At 44.5% G+C, this 20,120-nt stretch overlaps 2 protein-coding genes and 1 long non-coding RNA gene across 11 annotated transcripts in view; 2 read left to right on the top strand and 1 right to left on the bottom strand.

Annotated features, from left to right (window-relative positions):
• The window catches only part of KIF13A (kinesin family member 13A), a 122,281-nt gene extending 115,182 nt beyond the window's left edge, over positions 1–7,099 (top strand). For 3 of the 8 annotated variants that reach the window (XM_076330608.1, XM_076330607.1, XM_076330605.1), the window contains 2 exons: positions 3,454–4,558; positions 5,472–7,098. In XM_076330608.1, the coding sequence (XP_076186723.1) occupies positions 3,454–4,558; positions 5,472–5,758 (1,392 nt within the window). In that variant the 3' untranslated portion in view covers positions 5,759–7,098. Of the gene's footprint in view, positions 1–3,453; positions 4,559–5,471 lie in introns of those variants that run through there. The other 5 variants (XM_076330612.1, XM_076330606.1, XM_076330609.1 and 2 more) reach the window with 4 other exon arrangements.
• Positions 5,443–8,721, bottom strand: LOC143156717 (uncharacterized). Its single transcript, XR_012994674.1, has 3 exons — positions 8,527–8,721; positions 7,222–7,319; positions 5,443–5,720 (listed from the first exon to the last, which is right to left on the bottom strand). It is a non-coding gene; the product is annotated as an uncharacterized LOC143156717 (long non-coding RNA).
• Positions 8,722–9,682: 961 nt separating this feature from the next.
• On the top strand, positions 9,683–20,111 carry SIRT5 (sirtuin 5). Of its 2 annotated transcripts, none has more exons than XM_076332268.1 (9): positions 9,683–9,734; positions 10,157–10,298; positions 12,827–12,960; positions 14,519–14,744; positions 16,347–16,434; positions 17,401–17,454; positions 18,403–18,526; positions 19,347–19,462; positions 19,841–20,111. In XM_076332268.1, the coding sequence occupies exons 2-9, from the start codon at positions 10,181–10,183 to the stop codon at positions 19,914–19,916; spliced, it is 936 nt and encodes a 311-aa protein (XP_076188383.1). In that variant the 5' UTR covers positions 9,683–9,734; positions 10,157–10,180; the 3' UTR covers positions 19,917–20,111. The 2 variants fall into 2 exon arrangements, with proteins under 2 accessions (XP_076188383.1, XP_076188384.1); XM_076332269.1 differs by lacking the exon at positions 9,683–9,734 and adding an exon at positions 10,003–10,060.
• The last annotated feature ends 9 nt before the right edge of the window (positions 20,112–20,120 follow it).

The raw sequence follows: 20,120 nt of genomic DNA, 5'->3' as shown, positions 1-20,120 counted from the left end.
CCATAGAAGTGAAGCAGCTAAACATACAGGAAGCTATTAATAACTAAATTAATGTTGTGCATCTAAGTAGGCATAAAAATGATGTTTGGCCTTTTTCTCATGTTTCTCTGGGATCTGTTCTTAACTTCTCTTGAATATTCAAAACACATCTGTCAAAGGAAAAAAAAGAGTGGTTAACAAAAATATTTTTATTCAGTTGGCCTGAAATGAGCATTCAACCTAAAATTTCAGACAGTACTTCCACATGCGTTTAGTATTGCAACTGTTTCAAAACAGCATGACATAAGGGCATGTTCTATACAATATGTGAGTACAGTGGAATTTGTTACGGTCAGATGAAATGTTTTCAAACTGAGTGTATTTGAATACTGCCTGTAATTAACAGGTCTAAGAGGGGTTTGGCTAAGAGCAAATCCTCCTAGCGGGCGATGAAAATTGAAGCACCAGTGGGGCAACCGCTAAATAAGTATTACTGATTTTTAAATTAGTAAAATGGGAATTTGCATCTTTGAGGTTACTTGAGAGGTATAATTTAGGGATTTGAAAACTCGGATACTTTAACTTTTAATTACACAGTATGTTTGTTACAAAGCAGGTGTAGGGAAGCTGCTCTGTGTTCTTGCTTACTTTGCTTCTGTTACTGCTAAATCTTGAGGTATAGTCGTCTTAATTCTTGCTGGCACATTCTTACTGTTATCAGTTCTTAAATCTGTTTTTCATTATAGTCTTTCTGTTAACTTCCCAGGGAAGCGACTGCAGTTTCTTTACCAATTTTTCAAGGATTTTATCTGTATTCCTACCAATAACCTGAGCAGTACAAGGCAGCTTCCTTCTTTTTTCCCCACATCTTACATCCACAGGAATTTGAAGAACCCTGACATTGCTTTGTTTCTGGAATTTCCCAATCGGGAAGCTCAAGAGGAGCTTTGAAAGGAAATATTTCTTGTCCCCACAAGGGGCACCTTTTGCCTGTCACAAGGGGATGTCTTGTCACCTATTTGCAGCATTCTTCACGACCCTTTTAGTAATAAGACTGCTTCTCTGCACCTTAGCTTTTGTATTTACGATGATGGATAACCCTGAAACGACACATGACTGGCAATGTGGTTACTTGTTTGACTTCTCCTAATCAAATCGCCAATGTCTGTGTGTCTGCAGAGCCATTTCTCACTTACAGCACCTCTTATCCAGTCTGATTCTGAATGGGGACCCTGTGTGTACTAAGATTTTTTTTTTTTCAGTCAAATGAGGAATCTTGCAGGATTCAAAGGAGAAACAAAGAACTCTGTTATAAAAATGCCATTTGGCTTCAAGTGGATGTTTAGCTAGTATCGACTAGAAATACTTCCTTCATGAAATGCTTATCGGTTTGGAGTTCCTGTAATATCTTAAACCCACTGTATTTGATAAACACTAGAGTTTGTAATAATTTAAAAACAACTAACTACAAGGTTCTGCATAGAGCAAAACTTAATCTTGCGTAAGTAATAAGGGTGAAAGGGAAGGAGTAAGCAGAATAATTGAGAAAAGGTCCCTCAGAGACAAGCAACAGGTATACTCCAACATGCAAAAAAGATGCTTTGCATAATGCTTTAGTGCTTGGAAGGGTATTTGTAGGTCAAAAAAGTGCACACGAATTTTGTCCATTACTTTTAAAGGGACTGCCTATAGATTTCAAATGTAAAGAACAAGATTTTCAGTAACATAAATAATTTTCAATAGTCTTATGTGACATTTCATAACACTATCACTCCTCTGCAGAGAAATAAATAATTGCAAAGTAAAGCTTTCATCCAAATTCCATATGAGAAATAACTCTGAAGCAGAGCTGTAAAAACTAGTAAGCGAAGGATGCCAAGCCTTTACTTGAACAAATATTAATAATCTGAAATATGGTTGGATTTGTCAGATATACTTAGACAAGTAGAGGCATCTTCTTCAGATACTGATTGCTCTGCCAGCAAAAATTTAATATTATTGGAAATCTTGATTCAGCTTAAGAGCCCATTGTGCATGAGTAATATGACTGAATTATGTCTGCTATGAGCTTGAACATGGTAGGAGTGAAAATGAGACCTTGTTATAGGTAAGGGCCATAGTGAGTAGCGATCACTTCAAAAAATGCAGGATAAAAGAAAAGTGAAGTCATTTAGAACGTCTTTACAGTTCTTTTTTTTTTTTTTTTTAAAAATCAAACAAACAAAAACTGAGGGGAAAAAAACCAAACACCTCTAGGTTAGGAAAAAGATCTTGTCACATAAACATATGTTTCCTAATATATACCTACGAGGATGTTTTAGTTAATTGCACTGCTGAATGGGACAGGGGAACTGGTCACAAATGACTTGGAGAAGGCCAACGTACTTGTTGCACTGCTGAATGGGACAGGGGAACTGGTCACAAATGACTTGGAGAAGGCCAACGTACTCAATGCCTTCTTTACTTCAGTCTTTATCTGTAAAACTAGCCTTCAGGAATCCCAAGCCCCTGAGACCCAAGGGAAAGTGTGGAACAAAGAAGACTTACCCTTGGTAGAGGACCACCAGGTTGGGGAGCACTTAAACAAACTGCGTGTTTGTTTAAGTAAACATACCCACGAGTGCTGAGGGAGCTGGCTGATGTTATTGTAAGGCCACTCTCAATTATCTTTGAATGTCATAGCAATTGGGAGAGGTACGTGAAGACTGGAAGGGAGCAAATGTCAGTCCTGTCTTCAAGAATGACAAAGAAGAAAGATTCAGCTAACTACAGACTGGTCCAAATTCTGCCAGGTTGATCAGTGTCACTTATTTCCCTCCAAACATGTACATGTATGCATACAAATGCTCCCGTGATTATTAGCTGTAATATTTGATCCTTTTGCCTTTATTTTCAAACATCGTGAACGTGTTCAGGTGTGATAGGTAGGGGTAAAGAAAATTATTTAGCCTCACTGGTATCAGATTAATAGAAAATCCCATTGTGCAGGATACTTTTTAATAATCAGTATTGCAGTAGAGACCCTGTAAGGCCTCTTCCATTTATATTTATGTTTATCTTGTTAGGTGGTCAATTAGCTCTATAGAATACCTTCAGTAGGTTTAATTAGTCTAAATCGGGGGGGGGGGGGGGGGGGGGGGGAAGGTTTATAATACATGGCTTTAAAAACTGAGTATGATGAAAATATGTAAACATATAACTTTTTCATGTTGTGGGCTTTCCTATGCCAAACTTTATTGCTTTATATTTTCTGAACTATTTAGAATTTATTTTCTAAAAATTGAATATCTCAGTGTAGACAGGATATGTCCCCAGCAGTTCTTTTCAGAGGTGTCTTCCATTCTTCAATTAAGGAATATTAAAGGTATATATTCTTCCATGTTTAGAAAGGAAAAAATCAAGGAAGGTTAGTTTATTTTGAAAAACTTACTGTCGTAGGTTCCTAATCCCATGCAACACTCTCTTCTTTTGCAGGACTCCGAGGAGGAAGACAGTGAGTTGGAGGCCATTAATAAGAAGCTGATAAGTCCACAAAGTTTTCAAAATTTCCGGCCTTACGTACCGGAGGAGTTTGCTGACTTCAGTGTTTACAATGCTAGCCTGGAGAACAGGGAATGGTTTTCTTCTAAATCAGACTTCATGAGTTCACGTGTTCTTGAGAAAGAGGTATCCCGCAGCCCCACCACTAGCAGTATTACTAGTGGCTACTTTTCCCACAGTGCCTCTAACGCTACTCTGTCTGACATGCTTGTCCCCTGTAGTGATAGCACAGACCAGCTAGCCACTCACACGAAGGAGCTGGACTCTAATGATCCCTCAGGATCATCTCTTGCACATGATTTAAGATCCTCTTCGAACAAGGAATGTCGAGAGTCAGAAAAGGAGGTAGTGAGAGAAAAGTTACCGGTGTTACCACTGAAAGAAAACAGTGCCTTAACGGAACAAGTACCACTGTCCCTCGATGCCACTGACACAGACTCTCAGCAGTTACCCAGAGCTGGATCATTTTCAGCTTTAAGTTCCTTGGATGGCAAAAATACCTGTCGTACAATTGAATTTTCGGCGCGTGAAGCAACAGTTGAGCACACGACGGACATTCTGGAAGATCACTCCTTTACAGAGTTCATGGGTGTTGAAGATGGAAAGGACTTTGACCATTCGACAGCTCTGCAGTCGTGTTCCCTTGTGTCCTCTAACGGAGTGAGCGCCTCGGAGCTACCCCGAGGCACTGACAAGGAGCAGAGCACGTGCGTGGGCCAGCTGAGCTCTGCAGCAGCAGCAGGCGACCGGCTTGCAGGCGCTGCGGAAAGCCCTTTTTGTTCTGTACTGGTAAAAGAGACTTCAGACCCTGAGACTTACCCTGATACTTCCGTAGACGATTTTATTGGGAAGGACCACTTGGATGGTTCCGATTGTGAAGAAGGTGCTTCTGCAGATCAAGCCCACGTCTTGCCTAGCTGGGTGGCCGTGGGTGAACAAGTCTGTGTTGGAAGTAATAAGATGGGCACGGTGAGATACGTTGGAACGGTGGATTTTTCAGCTGGAATCTGGGTTGGAGTTGAACTAAATGTTCAGCTGGGTAAGACTAAATATGCTCTGGGTTATCTATGCAGCTAGCGTGATCTATTTTTAAAGTCGCACTACAATCGTATGCTGTTCGGTCCTGGGAAGTACTTCCAATTTCACGTAAGCTTGGTATCTGAAACACCCAATTCTAGGCTTTCTGTTTTGATTAATTTTTCACTGTCTTAAAGCCCTGTTCTTCTTGCTTTATGCAGAATAATGCTTTTGTGTGTTGTTTTGTGTGTTGTGGTAGTTCCCGTTGGTACCCATCTATTTTTATAGATCAGAAAAACAAGCAAAGCCTAAAGTTGGCAGATTTTTTTAAAATCAACATGCATGTTTGTGGGCAGTACTAAGTGGATATCACTTGTCAGATAGGTTTGCTGTCTGTACTTTTCAGAGATATTTCCTGTGTCCGTCCTGTCCGTCCCCCGTCCCCCCCCCAGGGAAAGCTGAATTACAGAGCACAGGTTTTCTTTAACTTCAATTCGGTGGGGTCAGAAAAAGTCAGTGCTCAGCAAGTGTTAAGAGACTCCTACAGAAATGCTTCAGACCTTTAAAAAGATTGTTTTTAGTAGTTTAATAGATACTAACACTGATACTAGAAGTTTCTCCGGCAGCTAAGTTTTAAGCTTTGTAAGCAATTGGTTTTGAGGGTAGTTTATTTTGTAAAATGAACAAATGCCGGACTTTTTAAACTGTTAGTTAACGAAATAATATTTTAGGAAATCATCTTTTTGGTCACAATTCAAGCCCTCCTTTCCAGGTTTTGTTCTCCCTAGTGTATGGTATGCATCTGGCTTCATCACTCAGCATTAACAACCTTGACTATTTGACAGATAGCTAAAGGTACTTACACTTCAATGCTGCAATTGTCTGTGCTAATGAAAGTACCAACCATTAATTCTGTGCATTTATTGTCATTGAAGGGAAGCATGATGGAACTGTAAAAGGCAGAGAGTATTTCCACTGCAAACCACGACACGGTGTCTTTGTTCGTCCTGGGCGCCTCAGCAAAGCACCAGCTTCCGCAAGGAGATGGAGTAGCACTTCACGGTCTCAGGCATCTTCCACTTCAGAGAAACGGAAAAGTTCTGTGCTTCAAGGCTCATCATCCGCTCCTAAAACAGGAGAAGTCGTCTTCTGCCATTCGGGAGATGGAGCGGCTTCTGCTTTTTCTAGGAAACAGGAAAACAGGAAATCTTGGATTAGCTAAACTGCAGTATTTTTGCACTTACTACACGCATCACTGTGTAGAAAACTTTACGGATTTTTGAAGCTATTGTACATTTTAATCTGTCCATACGGAATGTGTATTCTCTAGAGTCCTTGACTTAATTCTCTAATTTTTTATAAATAATATATATATATTATATATATGAATGTGTATCTATAGTTTGTCTGCCAGTGAGCAGATACGGCTGCACACTAAAATACAGTTAAAGCTGATCTGTAGATAACTGAGGTACTGGACTATTTGTTACGCAACAACTTGGGAGATATATTTTAAACAACAAAAAATATTTTATTGTGGAAAAACCAGGATGTAAATCCGTATTTGGAAAAAAAAAAGCTACGGTTTGCTGTTCTTAATTACCAAAGAACTTGTTTTAGACTGACACATTTGCTGTTTATATCTTTCTATTGTAAATGTTTTAACTGATAACTTGGTGCCATGTTTCTTTTAGTCACTGGGCACCGTGCAGCCTTATGTTCTGTGTTTAAGCACACTGAAATATCCAACTGCTTCGTATTTTTTTTTGTCTTCCTAGAGGCCTGCCACTGTGCTGACTTGGCGTTGGATTGAAATGACTAACAATGCCTGAAGCTATACGTCTGGCATTTCATATGTTAACATAAGCCAGCCGGGCAGTTTGACTGCAGAACCAGTATTACTGCAAGGGTGTGAGAGGACGACATTTTGGGTTTTTCTGCGGGGGGTTTGGTTTTTTGGGTGTGGGGGGGAAATGGGGAAACAAAGAAGCAGTAAATGGATCATGACTGCAAACTTTGCACTTGTTACTTGCTGGTTATTATCAAGATGAAATAGAACCTGCTAAAGTAATTTTAATCTGTAAAGTTTATTTTAATAATGGGAACGATGGAGGGATTTATGTCTGGTGCTCATGAATTCCTAAGAAGGTTGTTCCACGTGTAGATACTGTAGATGCCTGAACAAGCGTTCTGGATATTTGTAAAGTAACACGGTAAAAAAATGAGTGAAGTGAATGGCCTGCTGTATCTGTTCTTCTTTGTTTCTTAGCAAGTGAATGATTGAGATACCTGGGACCTTACTGAAAAGCTGCTGTTCTTTCTTTGATTGTTGTGTACAGTAAGCGGACTCTCGTATTTTACTATTTACTGTAAAGAACTGTAATTTATATACTGCCATACTGTATTTAATTGGTACAGACCTGTTGTGTGTTAGAATACAGACTGTTTACTTGGGATTTAAAAAAAAAAAATGTTTTGCTTGTATTTGGTACAATTAGGTTTCATGGTCAAATAGTAAGCTGTTCCTAGCTGACGGGGCTCAGATGCAAAGTACTTTGTAAAAATGCTGAAGGGCAATATGATTGGAGTGGAAGACTGGATGGTATTAACCTGTTTTAGCACTGACCGGTTCATGCAGCGTTAAGAGGAGGAGAATAGCAGCCCCTGTGGGTACACATTCCTCACCTGCTGCTTTCTCCTTCCTTCACGGGCGAGGGAGCAGAGCTGTGGAACTCCTGCCAGAGAATGGCGTTTTGTGGGTCAAGGGGAGATGGGACAAGCTCCTGGAAGACAGACAAGACAGACACATTGCTAAATATGTAAAAGCCTCAGCTGAGTACAACACAGTTGGCAGCTGGGAGGGTAATGTGCTGGGGTGGGGGGGTGCAAAGAGGCGGGGGATGAAGTTGCCCTTGACATAGCTATTGGCTTCTCTGAGACAGGATTCTTACGTGTTAATTGATTTTGGTGGAATGAATACCTTTGCAGAACATTTCACACTTCTTGTGTCCACCTGGAGTTGCTTTTGCTGCATTAATGATACTGCTGCTGGAGGAAATTACTGTAATAGAAAAAACACTTCGTGCAGAAGTGTTTTATCAGGCACAGATGATCCTAGAACACTGCCAGGTACCTACACCCGACACCACGGTCTTCAAGTTAATTTTAGATGCCACGTTAATCTTTTTATAAAGCTTTTTAAAAAATACACTCTCGCATGTGCACACACACTTGCATAAATATATTTCTTCAAGGCCGCTACAAACAACTTTGAAAGTTGATGTGGCCATCTTATGGCAAAGATGCAGTATTTATACCAGGTTAGCATCAGCCAAACTAGGCTGTTTGTTGTTTCAGACCTTTGATAATACAGAATGCGTGATTGGTTGCTTCAGAAACACGGGGATAATTGTGCTTCTTGGGGTATACAATCTATACATGCCAAAGAAACCAAAACAAGCCAACCTAGTTTCATGCTCTACCCATTTTGCATAACCTGTGCTATCATGACTTCTGTGATTAGTGAAAGACCTGTACTTTTGCAAACCTTGCATGTTAACATGCCCTGCCCTGGGTTAATTTAAAGTTAGAAGGAGCATATCTAACGAGTGCAATGAGGTAATGTGAAAATGCAAGCATTTTAGTTGATGTGCTCCTCAACACTCTGGTACATAAACGGAAGCACTTTTCCTGTTAGTAATGTTAGACCAGTAGTTTGCTCTCCTGAACTTCGTAATCGGTGGAAGAAAACCATGGCTATAGTCCAACTGCAAATTGCCTTTTTTTTTTTAATATTATCTTAACCAGCATCTAAAAAATACACTGCCTAATAAGCAGGATGTACAATCCATACTAAGACCTCGATTTAAAAAAACAAACCAACCCCAATCATAATACTGAATAATGTAGCGCAGAGCCCATCCCTCATTCGTCTGACCTGCCGGAACAAACCCGTCATCTGGGTGGTTTCCCCAGTCCAGGCAGAATTACCTGATTTTGACCATCAGGATAGTTAGAGTGTTAAAGGAGATCACGCTGGCCTTTGTCTTGTTTTCTGAATTTATTCTGTGTTGTTTTTTCAAGCATGCAGGCCTTTATGGAGATTCAGCCAGAGTGGTCAGACAACAGCTGGTACAGTCCAGCAAGCAGAAGCACAGTGTTTAATCAGTACTGCTGATTAAACTCCTTCGTGTTTGCAACTGGAGACAGAACATTTTGTGCCGTTACGAAGTGAGTAATAGGAAGTGCCGTGAAGCAGTGTGATGAAAGAAATGTAGGCTGCAAGCCCCTGGGAGCAACCTCTGGGTATTCTCCCCACCTGCCTTGACGTTGCCTGCCCCCTGACCCCCTTGCTTCCCTCCTGTAACTCCCCGTGCCCTGTACCTAGGGACCGGCTCCAAGGGAGAAGCTGCTGCCTGGGCTGGTTAGCAGGTGGTGGACTTAAAAGAGCACTTCTGCAGTATGGGGGGGACTTGCCTTTCAGCCTTTTCCGTGTTTGGGCGCGCATTTTAGGGACCTCTTCATCTGTTTAGCTGGTAATTTACAGAATGCAAAGGGAAAAAATGAGTGAAACCTCAGCTTGACTGAAAAGGACGAAAGAGATTTGAAGTTGTTGGGGAAGGGTGGAGAGGAAGAGGCAGATGAAAGCAGTTGCTGTCTTGTTTCTGCAGAAAAACAAGCTAAAAACAGCTTTCCTCATAAAAGAACTGCGGAAACTAGGCTCTCAGGATGTTTTTTTTTAACCCTATGAATGTCCGAGTGCTGTTGGCACAGCAGCGTACAGAAGTTCCATCAGCAAACGTGTAAACTGTGACTGTCTGAGGGTGAACCTCAGACTGATGACGCTGGAAAAGCGTCCAGGTTTTCAGACCTACTTGGGCGTAATTTAACCGAAAACGTGTTCGTTCTGGCGCTACGTGGGGCATCGAAGCAGGGAAAGCGCAACGTCGAGAGGGAGCGGCGGTGCCACAGCAGCTGACCTCGGGCTCCGTTCCCTTCCGTCCCCACCAGCTGCGGCCCCTCTTCACGCACCCGCTGCCGGCCGGGAGCTCTGCGAGCTGTTAACGGCGAAAGGCGAGGCCGGGGCGGAGCGGAGCGAGGGCCGGCCCCGCCGCAAGCCCGGGGCGGGACGTGCGGCGCCGCACGCCTCGGCCTCAGCGCCGCACAGCCGCGGCCGCCGCCGGTCCCCCGCCGCTGAGGTAAGTACCCCCCCGGCGGGGCGCGAACCCGCGGCCCCGCGGCCTCCCTCCCCGGGGGCCTGGGAGCCGCGCCGGGCGCGGCTCCTCTTCGCCCTTCCGCAGGCGGGCAGCTGCACGTACGCTTGCTGCCCGCCGGGGTTGGTGCCGGGGTTGGTGGAATTGAAGGCGTTACGGTAGCCTTTATCGTCGAAAGGGAGACACAGCAGCCCTGTTAGATCGCATGGAACGTTTTATCGTCTCGTAAAGCAGGAATACCGTGGTGGTGAATACCTCCGAAACGTAAAACTCTTTGGCCGAGTGATGCGCAGGAGAAAACCACGAATAACGTTTGTACCTGGTTCTTTATGGAGAATTCTTTACAGGGAGCTTGCAGAAATACGGTCCCTAAATGGGCCGCTTGTGTTTCATTTATTTCTTCTCAGGTAACGTACCTCCAAGTGACGCTGATGAGTCTCTTCCAATTTACCGCTAGAAGGTTGGTTTCCCAAGCATATTGTGGACTTAAGGCGGCTTCTTCTTCAAAGAAACAGAAGTTTTGCTTGGAAATGGCTCGTCCTAGTTCAAGTAAGACATCTTTTTGTTTCCTTTAGTACCCCAGACAGGTGTTTAAGCCAGATTTGAAGTTCTAGAAGGATTCATGTAATAGGCAGAATCTATAGTTTAATTCAAAACGTTTAGAAGAGCGTGAAGTTGTTATTTTTTTTCAGCTGCTAAAATTTACCTTCTATGGATAGTTCCAAAAACCCTCGCATAGCTGCAGTTAGTATGGTTGCCTGGTGATTTGGTTTTGGTATTTATAATTTATGCACGTAAATGTATGCTAATTAATTGCATTTCCTTTTTATAATCCTAATGGGTAATAAAATTCACTCCTCGTGTCTTTGTACAAGAATTATGGAGGGCCTCGAGCATTTGTAACAACTTGGGAGCAGGGTATTGGGTAACCCCAGGAGCCTTGTTCAGTCTAGTAGTAGTAAATACCCTCTTTTTGTTTGTTTGGGGGTTTTTTGGCTTTGTTTTTTAACTTGAGGATGCGATTTAATTTGAAAACCATGCACAGAACTTCACAGGTGTAATAGTAAAATCCCTAACAGTTGGGTAGCCCAGGTGCACTTGCTTTTTCTGCCGTCTTGAGCATCAGTGTTTGGCTGCTGTCAGAGACTGGATACCGGATGAGCAGGACTTTTGGCCTGATCTTTACACGTTCAAGGGCTTTGTGAGGTTTCGTTTACAACCGCAGACGGGGCATCAGTATCGTAGTGTTCTCTGCCCAGTTCTATGGTGCTCGTGCTGTGGGTCTTGGGACTTCTCCGGTGACTATCTCTCCTTATAAAAACTTACCTGCCTTTGGTTTGGGGGAAAAAAAAAAGAACCATATAGTGAATTACAAAGATTAGGGTTGTGATCAGCAGCTCAAAGTCCCGCTGGAGGCCAGTCACTAGTGGTGTACTGTAGGAGTCAATACTGGGGCCAATGCTGTTTAACACCGTCATTAATGGTCTGGATGATGGGGCAGTGCACCCTCAGCAAGTTTCCAGATGACACAAAGCTGGGAACAGTGGCTGATACACTAGAGGGTCGTGCTGCCATCCAGAGGGACCTCGACAGGCTGGAGAAATGGGCTGACAGGAACCTCATGAGGTTCAGCAAATGGAAATGCCAAGCCCTGCCCCTGGGTAGGAATAGCCCCATGCACCAGGACAGGCTGGGGCTGACCAGCTGGAAAGCAGCTTTGCAGAAAAGGCCCTGAGGGTCCTGGTGGACGCCAAGTTGACCATGAGCCAGCGATGAGCCCTTGTGGCAAGGAAGGCCAACAGCCTTCTGGGCTGCACTCGGCAGAACGTTTCCAGCAGGTGGAGGGAGGCGATCCTTCCCCTCTGCTCAGCCCTGGTGAGACACAGCTGGAGTGCTGGGTCCAGCGCTGGGCTCCCCAGTACAAGCGAGACATGGACATACTGGAGAGAGTCAGCAAAGGGCCACAAAGATGATGAATGGCTGTGAACGTCTGACATATGAGGAGAGGCTGGGAGAGCTGGGACTGTTCAGCCTGGAGGAGACCAGGCTCAGGGGCATCTTACCAATGCATACAAATACCTGATGGGAGGGAACGAAGACAAGGCAGACTCTTCTCAGTAGTGCCCAGTGACAGGACACGAGGCAATGGACACAAATTAAAACACACAAGATTCCATCTGAACACAGGAAAACACTTTTTTACTGTGAGGGTGGTCAAACACTGGAACGGGTTGTGCAGAGAGAGGTGGTGGAGTCTCTATCCTTGGAGATACTCAAAACCCACTGGGCTGGATGCAGTCCTGGACAGTCTGCTCTGGCTGACCCTGCTTGAGCAGGGGGGGTTGGACTAGACGATCTCCAGAGGTCCCTTCCCACCTCAGCCATTCTGTGATTCTAAAATATGTTGCTTTAAAATTAATACCTGAAGTAAACTGGAAGAGATTTTTTTTGTCTCTCTTTAGCTAACCTGTTCCTTTTTAATCTTTTTTTTGGAAAAATGCAAAGGAAATTTCCTCTCTTTTTCCCAAGTTACTTTACCATGCAGGTGAAAATGGAGGGAATATATGTTCAAAAACAGAAAATACAATTGCAAACCTAGAAAATGGGCAAGATGCCTCAGAAGGAAATGTGTTTTCCCCAATTATCTTAATTTCGAAGGTGATACTTTGTAACTAAACGGAAATATTTTTCATCTCAGGATCTTACCTTACAATTAGGAAGCAAACCGTTCCTGGGTGGTGGTGGTGGTGGCAGCAGCAGTAGTTGTTACCATGGTAGCATCTAGTGTGGGGTTTTAGTTTAAGGTTCTGTCTTTCAAATACAGAGCGTGTTCACAGTTTAATACATGTTGCCCCACCGGGCTTGCTCATACGCATTTTTGAGGATCTCCAGGAATTGTCCTTCAAATTCCAATATACAGAAACTCAGAAACAAGTTGGTATTCTGAAATTGAAGTCATGGGAGGTGTATGTAGAAGCCATTTCTGGATGCATAAGTTTGCCAGCACTGCCTGTATGGCCTCTTGTATAAAAGTGTAAGCGTCTGAACAGCTGTTTGTTTTTCCTCCCCACGCATAGATATGGCTGATTTTCGAGAAGTGTTTGCCAAAGCGAAGCATATAGCCATTATCACAGGAGCCGGTGTTAGCGCCGAGAGTGGAGTTCCTACCTTCAGAGGGGCTGGAGGTTTCTGGAGGAAGTGGCAAGCCCAGGTACGTACTGGTGGCACGTGTCTGCGCAGCCGTGCTTCTCAGTCCTTCAGGTAGGTGAGCAGGAAGAGTCAGAAGAAGCTGGGTGCCTCAGGGGGTGGAAGCGCTCCTGTGGCAGTGCGGTGGGGACAGAGCTCTCCCTGCAGCCGTGTCTGCAGCTCTTCCCCGTGCCCTGCGGGGGGGCTGCTTTCTGCAGCTGCAACTTCTTTTCCGTCCTGTGGTTTATCGGTTGTTTGGGAAAAACGAAGTTTTTGCAGACAGCTCTGGGTCTTTCTGCCGTCCTTGTTTTCTTGCTGCCTTGCAGCTTAGCTGTTTGCTCCTCTTTTGGCACCCTCACTGTTTTCCTACCTCGTGGGACCTTTCCTGTTTTCAACTCTTAAGAACCTTTTACCAATATGACAAAGGACAGAATCGATGATACCGACTAGTTGTTTTCTTTTAATCTTGATTTCTCATAATACTCTTTAAAAACGTTCTAGGATTTTTTTTGTTTGTTTGTTTGGGGTCAGGGTTCCTCACAGCCTTTAACTCTCCCACAAGCTCTGTCTCTCTTGCTGGTGCGATCTTGCCAGCGTTGGGAGCCACTGGCCTGGGAGAGGAGGCGGAAGCAGACGCTGCAGGGTGGAGTGGTGCAACGGCAAGGGCCAAAATGTGCGAGTTGTATAGGCGCCTCGTGAGTCTGATCCTGCGTGGTGCTGCGAATGTTTCAAGTAACCGTTATACTGTCAGTAACTGCTACCTCAAACACTGCAATCACGTTTGCTTTCTTTATGGTTTTTAATGACAGCATTCATGAAAGGTTTGGTGAAGTTAAAAAGGGGTCAGAGAGATGCATTTTTCAAGTTGGTTTGAATCTAAAGATGCGTTTTTTCTTTCAGTGACTATCAATTCAAATAAAGCACAGGTGTGCATAAATGCCTGGTCCTTCTGCATCAGAAAGCTTGTATTCAGCATTTTTATATCAGTAGAATTGTGCATTGAAGCATTAGACTGAGCTACTCATTTTAAACAAAGATAAGGCAAAATTAATGTTAGTGTGAAAAGTATAGCTTAGATTTTACTGGCACATAAAAGACAAGACATTAGACTTTTGTTTTGACGATGGCTGTAATTTGACTTGTATTACAGTTAAGGCAGAAAGAAATTGCTAGCAAAGGAAAATACATCCACACGATGCTGAGTTTTATGGCTGCTGTGGAAAAGAGAGTTTTGAATGCCAAAAATCATGTGCATTGAAATATCTCATCTTCCTTTGTGCTGTGCTAAACTCCTAATAGTTTGGTAGGGCAGCACGGAATAAGGTCCGAGTTTACTATGTAGAACCATATACCACACTATTGATATCAGTTATTTCCTCATTTAATAAGGTACTTTGACTTGTCATCCTCATAAGGGCTATTGAACTATATTCTTGTCAACTGCATCTGGTTATAAATAATCTTCTTTTGATTGCCTTGTTATGCTGGTAGCAGCGTGAATGGCAGTGTGCTAGCAGGCTTCATCTGGGGAGGGGATTTTCTTGCCCTTTCCTTGGTAGAATGAATTGTTATGTCTTTTCCAGGAGCTGGCTACGCCAGAGGCTTTTGCGCGAAACCCTTCTCGTGTATGGGAATTTTACCATTACCGCCGGGAAGTGATGTTGAGTAAACATCCAAATCCTGCGCATATCGCCATTGCAGAGTGCGAAAGGCGACTGAGCAAGCAAGGAAGGAGCGTTGTGGTCATTACTCAGAATATTGATGAACTACACAGAAAGGCAGGCACAAAGCACCTCTTAGAAATTCATGGTAAGAATCAGCTTACCTGTCTGCTACAGGCCAGCGAACTGGTGGGGGAGAAGAGAGAGCAGGATAAGTACTGGGAGGAAAGAAATTTGTCTTTAAAATGATAATAACTTGTATGAAGCTATTCACAATGTCACCCTGTTCTCTTCTGGAAGTTGTTTCGGGTACTTCATAGCCTCCCTTTATTTCTCATCTTTCTTTTTTAATGGATTCTGACAGTACACAAGAACTGGTTCTCCCTTCCCACTCGCTCAGTTTTGCCTCACATCCACTTGAATACATGCCGATAGGGATACTTGGCTGATTTTGCTTAGGAGAGGAGGAAGGAATCCGTTGAGGACTTCTGCTCTGTGGTAGTGGTGGTGCCACGTCGGTATCGCCACCAGTAAAAGCTGTATTGGCAAGACTGGTCTCGCCAGCCCTGGTGCTTTCCGCTCTGCTACCTGCCGCTTTCCCTCGGTCCGGTCCTGTCCTTCAAAGACCCACCTGTGCGGTCCTTGGCTACAGGAGGAAGAAGGGGCTGGAAACAGATGAGATGCCCTTACCTTTCTCTCCTACGCCCAGTGGCACTCCCTTTCTCTTCCCTGTAGTTAGGGGTGTTCCTCGCTCCCACCCCCTCTCCCGCAAAGTGCCAGAGGAGCACAGCGCAGGTGCAGCCCACAGGGGTCAGCAGGGCTTTTGGATCTGAGGAAGCGTACAGGTGTGGAGAGAACGAGGGTGAGGAAGCCCTTCTCCATCCTTTGAGGAGTGCCCCCACTCCTCCTTTCTCCACTCCGCAGGCCCTGCCGCAGAGTGAAAGTCTCCCAGGAGAAAGTCCCATCCTGGTCCTCCAGCGCTATGATGCTGCTTAACTTAAGTATCGCGAAAGGTTTAAATGGGATTTCCCACCGCTACTTTGTGATCGGGACACAGGAAACCTGCACAAATTGTTTTGCAGTTGTGGATCCAAGGGTAAAGCCTTGGGTATAGTTTAATTTTTATTATCCTTATTCTTTACAAAACAGAAACAATTTTAAACTCTTGGCAATGTTGCGCATCTCTACAGCACATTAGTAACTCTACAAAAGTCTTGGCGTTGGGGAGTTCGCATAAAACGAAATAGCGTTAAACAGCATATATATATTTTTTTAGAGAACGTCTCTGGTTTAAGGGGAGAAACAATAAGCAGAAATCATCTCCCTCAGTAATACTTTAAGCAATGATTTTCCTCTGAGATACTGTTACGAGGCTGTGTATTACTCATGTCGTGAGGTAGAACGAGGTGACAAATCCTAGCTTAGAGGGACTGTTGGCTGTTGTTCACTGCGGCTTTTCAGCTGAAAGGGCTGCGTCTGTCTTTGCTGGGCCCGGTCTGTGCTTAACTATGGCGCTGGTCACCTTGGGTTGCTGAACAAGAGCATGTGTACGCGCTGTGTAAATAGCGTCTCGTTCATAATGCTGCCAGGTTTCAGCGCCTGGCTGTTACGTTCATGTAGTAAGTTACCGACAAGGTACAGTCTTCAAAGCTGAATAAAGGCCGCCCGGAATAAACACAACCACTTGTTCGTGCAGCCATGCCTCAGAGCAATCGCGTGATCCCTGATGTTTTCTCTTTGTGCATTTCAGGTAGTTTATTTAAAACTCGATGCACCAACTGTGGAAACGTGGCTGCAAATTACAAGAGTCCAATATGCCCCGCATTGGCCGGGAAAGGGTAATACGTCTGCCTTGTAAACTCTCTGTATTTTCTACTTTGTCTGCTGTTCAATAGAAAAGGAGCCATTTTAGGAGCGTACAGGAGTTTCAGCCAACCACCCCATTTTCCTTTAGTAGTATTAATGCTTAAATTTTACACAACTGTTCTGAAACATGGGTATACCGTTTGGTAACTTCAGTGAGAGCCCATGATACCATAAGTCCTGTGAATGAATAACTGTTAACCTCTGTCAGCACAACATTATATACGTTTTAATTAGAACAATTTCAGATGGTCTGAAACTCTCATCTTGGACATCAACTGATTGTACTCTTTGAGAATGTGTGTTTACTCCCATCCTCTTCGCCTTCCAGGTTTTTTATTAAAGTGGATGCTTATTCCTTAAATTGGACTGTCATCACTTGATACATGGATTGTCCTCTTCTGCATCTCTTGAGCACCTTGTAGCTTTTGTCCTTCAACTCATCAGTGAGATTCTCATGATTACAGGTCTCAAAATACAGATGTGTGAAACAATCAGGAGGGAATCATCAGTTCCCAGGATTTCTGCAACTTAAAAAGTTGCAGAAGAATCCTTCAGTCTCCTTTTTCTAGCCATTCTCTTTCTTTCACCATGAAAAAAAAGGGGGCGGGGGGGCGGGACAGGCATATGCTCATAGATTTTTAGGGCTTTTTTTCCCTTTGCATTTCACCAGATCTTTAGATAGCTACGTATGTATTTGTTGTGCCTTTGACAGACTTTGACCAGCTTATTACAGCTGCTTAGCTCTGGGATAATTCTGGACAAATGGCTGCCTGCCCTGCGTGTGGCATTTTAGGGTGGTACTAGGTGTTGAAGTGGGCTGAAGTTGCAAAGATTCCTTGATTGGATGGAAGAGTGTGCTTTAGAGAATACTGAGTTTTTATTAATATACAAAGTGCACTTTGTATGATTGAATACGTATTTCAATTTTGTAACTTCAGGGCTCCAGATCCTGAAACAGAAGACGCCACGATTCCAGTTGAAGACCTTCCTCAGTACGTATGGACTGCTTTGTTTTTTGCTGTTACCTCTTCATGCTTTGTGCATCTCAAAGGCTTGTATTACAGTTCACGTAGTTTTGGAAGGGCACAGAAACACTCTACAGGAGAAAAAGACGTGGGACTTTGCGCCAGAGAACCGAGTCTAAATCTAAACCTGGCGTTACGGGGGAGAGCAGGCAACAGGAGCGTGTACTAGAAGGTTACCACGATGCTAAAGGGATCGCATGCTTGTGTACTTGAGCGTCAAGCTGAAACATGCCTAAATTCATAGGTTTTGTACTAAGTGGAGTAGGAGGAGAATCGCAGTAGGAAACTAAGTGCTACACAGTAAACGTTTTGTTACTTTGCAGGCGCTACCTACTGTTGGTCAGTCTGGAATACTGTGCTGGGGTACAGCCCCTGCATAGTCCCCCGCAGGCACTAAATACGCCACGGTGCTTTTTTATAATGGCTGAGGCTTTGCTTTAGCTAGTTGCAGATGCAAGAAACCAGCGTATTTTTCATCTGGCTTCTACGGAAAAGAGGCTAACGCAGCGCTTCTGTCTTTCAGTTCACTTTCTCCTTAAAAATCTGTTGGCCGGTTTGTTAAAGCTGGTGGAGGCAGAGGTCTGTAGCACATACTATGTTTTTAAGTTTCATGCATTTCAGGAGCTGAGCAAAGGAAAGATGTGATTAAGTATCTGAGTTGAACGACTGTTCAGCAACCTGTTCTGTGTGACCAGGCAGAGTGTGTGTACTTCCAACACGCATGTAGCACAGCATCAGCTGCCTTCTGTCCGGCACTTGGTAGAGGAGGGTGTGGGGAGGGCTGTGAAAGAGAAGGGAGAAAGAGCGAGGGCAGGTAAGACATGTCCAAATGAGAATGAAAACTGCTCTGCCATTTTGCAGGTTGAAATGTCCACGTCAGAAGCATAACGCTGTCCCTTTGTGGTTTTTAAACAGGTGTGAGGAGGATGGCTGCAACGGGCTCCTCCGTCCCCACGTTGTGTGGTTTGGCGAAACCCTGGATCCTGACATTCTCACAGAGGTTGAGAAGGAGCTTGAGATATGCGACCTCTGCTTGGTAGTGAGTGACGCTTTTGTTACCTAGCCTCTTAACCGGCAGGGAAGCCACGCTAAAGAGGTTGCACCTCCTGGGTAAAGGAGATGCATCTGCACTTCCCCGAGGGGGCTAAGAGCCCCTGAGGGACTCCCTAGTGTCGAGCGTAAAACATTAAAAGACCATGAAGTTTGAAAATGTACGTATGCTACTCAGAAGTTAACAGGTTCAGCATGTGCGCATCTTGCTCAGCTGGCATCTGCAGTCCACACTTAGTGTACACAGGTGTTAGCGGTTAGCTAATATTGGAATTTCTCAAACAGTGAAAAACAGGATTATTTTGATGCTCAGTTTAAAAAAAAAAGTTACAAAATGTTGTAAGAACGTAGCTAGCTGTTACCATGTGCTGCTTTTTTTGTGAGGTTGTTTACATGGCATGCAGGTTCCAGATCGCTGACCAAAACATTTGCTCAGAATATCGTGTACCCTTCAGAAAATAATCTCAAGTAACAGAAGGGACAACTTGTGGTTTTTTTCCTGAAAGTAAAGTCCGCCATTTTGTTTCTGGGATTTTTTTGTTCAGCTACTGTCACAATCCCCAAACAGGTTTCTTTGGGTTGCATCGGAGAAACAATTCCCGACTCCTACATTATGTTAAATAGCTACATAGGCAGTGACACCTAAATATAGATATGGATTTGGTTTCATTTCTGCAGGGATCTTCCATGCTTTAGCAGTTCTGCAGATCCAGTGTTCTGAGAAGGGTCCTTACCTTGTGGGTTGGTTTGGTTCCATCTGTCTAACTACTGGCCTGCTACACTCGTGATTTTTCGCCCTGTCCCTGCAGGTCGGGACCTCCTCCGTGGTGTATCCTGCTGCTATGTTTGCCCCTCAGGTATCTGCCAGAGGAGTGCCAGTTGCAGAATTTAACATGGAAGCTACTCCTGCTACAAACAGATTCAGGTAAAGCTGTTCAGTTTTAAACTAGCAATCTTTAGTCCCTTCACTGTCTTTCGCATTGAACGGCTAAAATGCTTAGAACGTTTTTAAACAAACATGATTTAGTTTTTTCCCCCAATGCTTAAGAGACACTATTTTCTTCTAGTAAGTAAGAAAAGAGGATTGTTCTTTCTTGGTGGAATTAACTTACACTGGAGACACAACTGTACCTTGCTAAGTGTGAAGCTGAAGTCTGTCCCTAAGCCCTAGGAGGCCTAAAAGCCCCTCCCGCAGAAGCAGGACTAACTAGCTACCTGCGTGTCAAGCGCACTCGGGCGCTGCCAGAAAAAAGCAGCGTGCGCTGGTCGTTGCCCGCCCCTTCACCCGGCTGCTTCCTTCCAGGTTCCACTTCCCGGGCCCCTGCGGGACGACTCTGCCGCCGGCGCTGGCCCGCCACCAGACGGAGATCATCTCCTGAGCACCTCGGAGCGGCCGGCGGGGAAGCGCCGCACCCGGCAGCTGGGGCCCGGCGGGGGCACAGGGGGCTGGGGAGGGGGTGGGTGAGAGGAGGCGGCGGCGGCGGGTCTCGCCGGGCTGTCCCCTGCCGGGCTGTCCCCTCCCCGGCTCCCCACGGCAATAAACGGGCGGCTCGGGCCCCGCCGCCGACAGCTCAGGCCGCCGC

Source organism: Aptenodytes patagonicus, chromosome 2 (genome assembly GCF_965638725.1).
Source record: "Aptenodytes patagonicus chromosome 2, bAptPat1.pri.cur, whole genome shotgun sequence".
Lineage (NCBI taxonomy): Eukaryota > Metazoa > Chordata > Aves > Sphenisciformes > Spheniscidae > Aptenodytes > Aptenodytes patagonicus.
Note: the sequence above shows the minus strand (reverse complement) of the source record. Positions and strands in the feature narration are given on the sequence as shown.

Bases quoted from the DNA above. Each gene is read 5' to 3' on its own strand.
- SIRT5 (XM_076332268.1), top strand. From the start codon at position 10,181: ATGAGTCTCTTCCAATTTACCGCTAGAAGGTTGGTTTCCCAAGCATAT. The intron at 18,527-19,346 runs GTGAGTGACGCT...CTGTCCCTGCAG, and splicing joins TATGCGACCTCTGCTTGGTA to GTCGGGACCTCCTCCGTGGT. The intron at 19,463-19,840 runs GTAAAGCTGTTC...GCTTCCTTCCAG, and splicing joins CCTGCTACAAACAGATTCAG to GTTCCACTTCCCGGGCCCCT.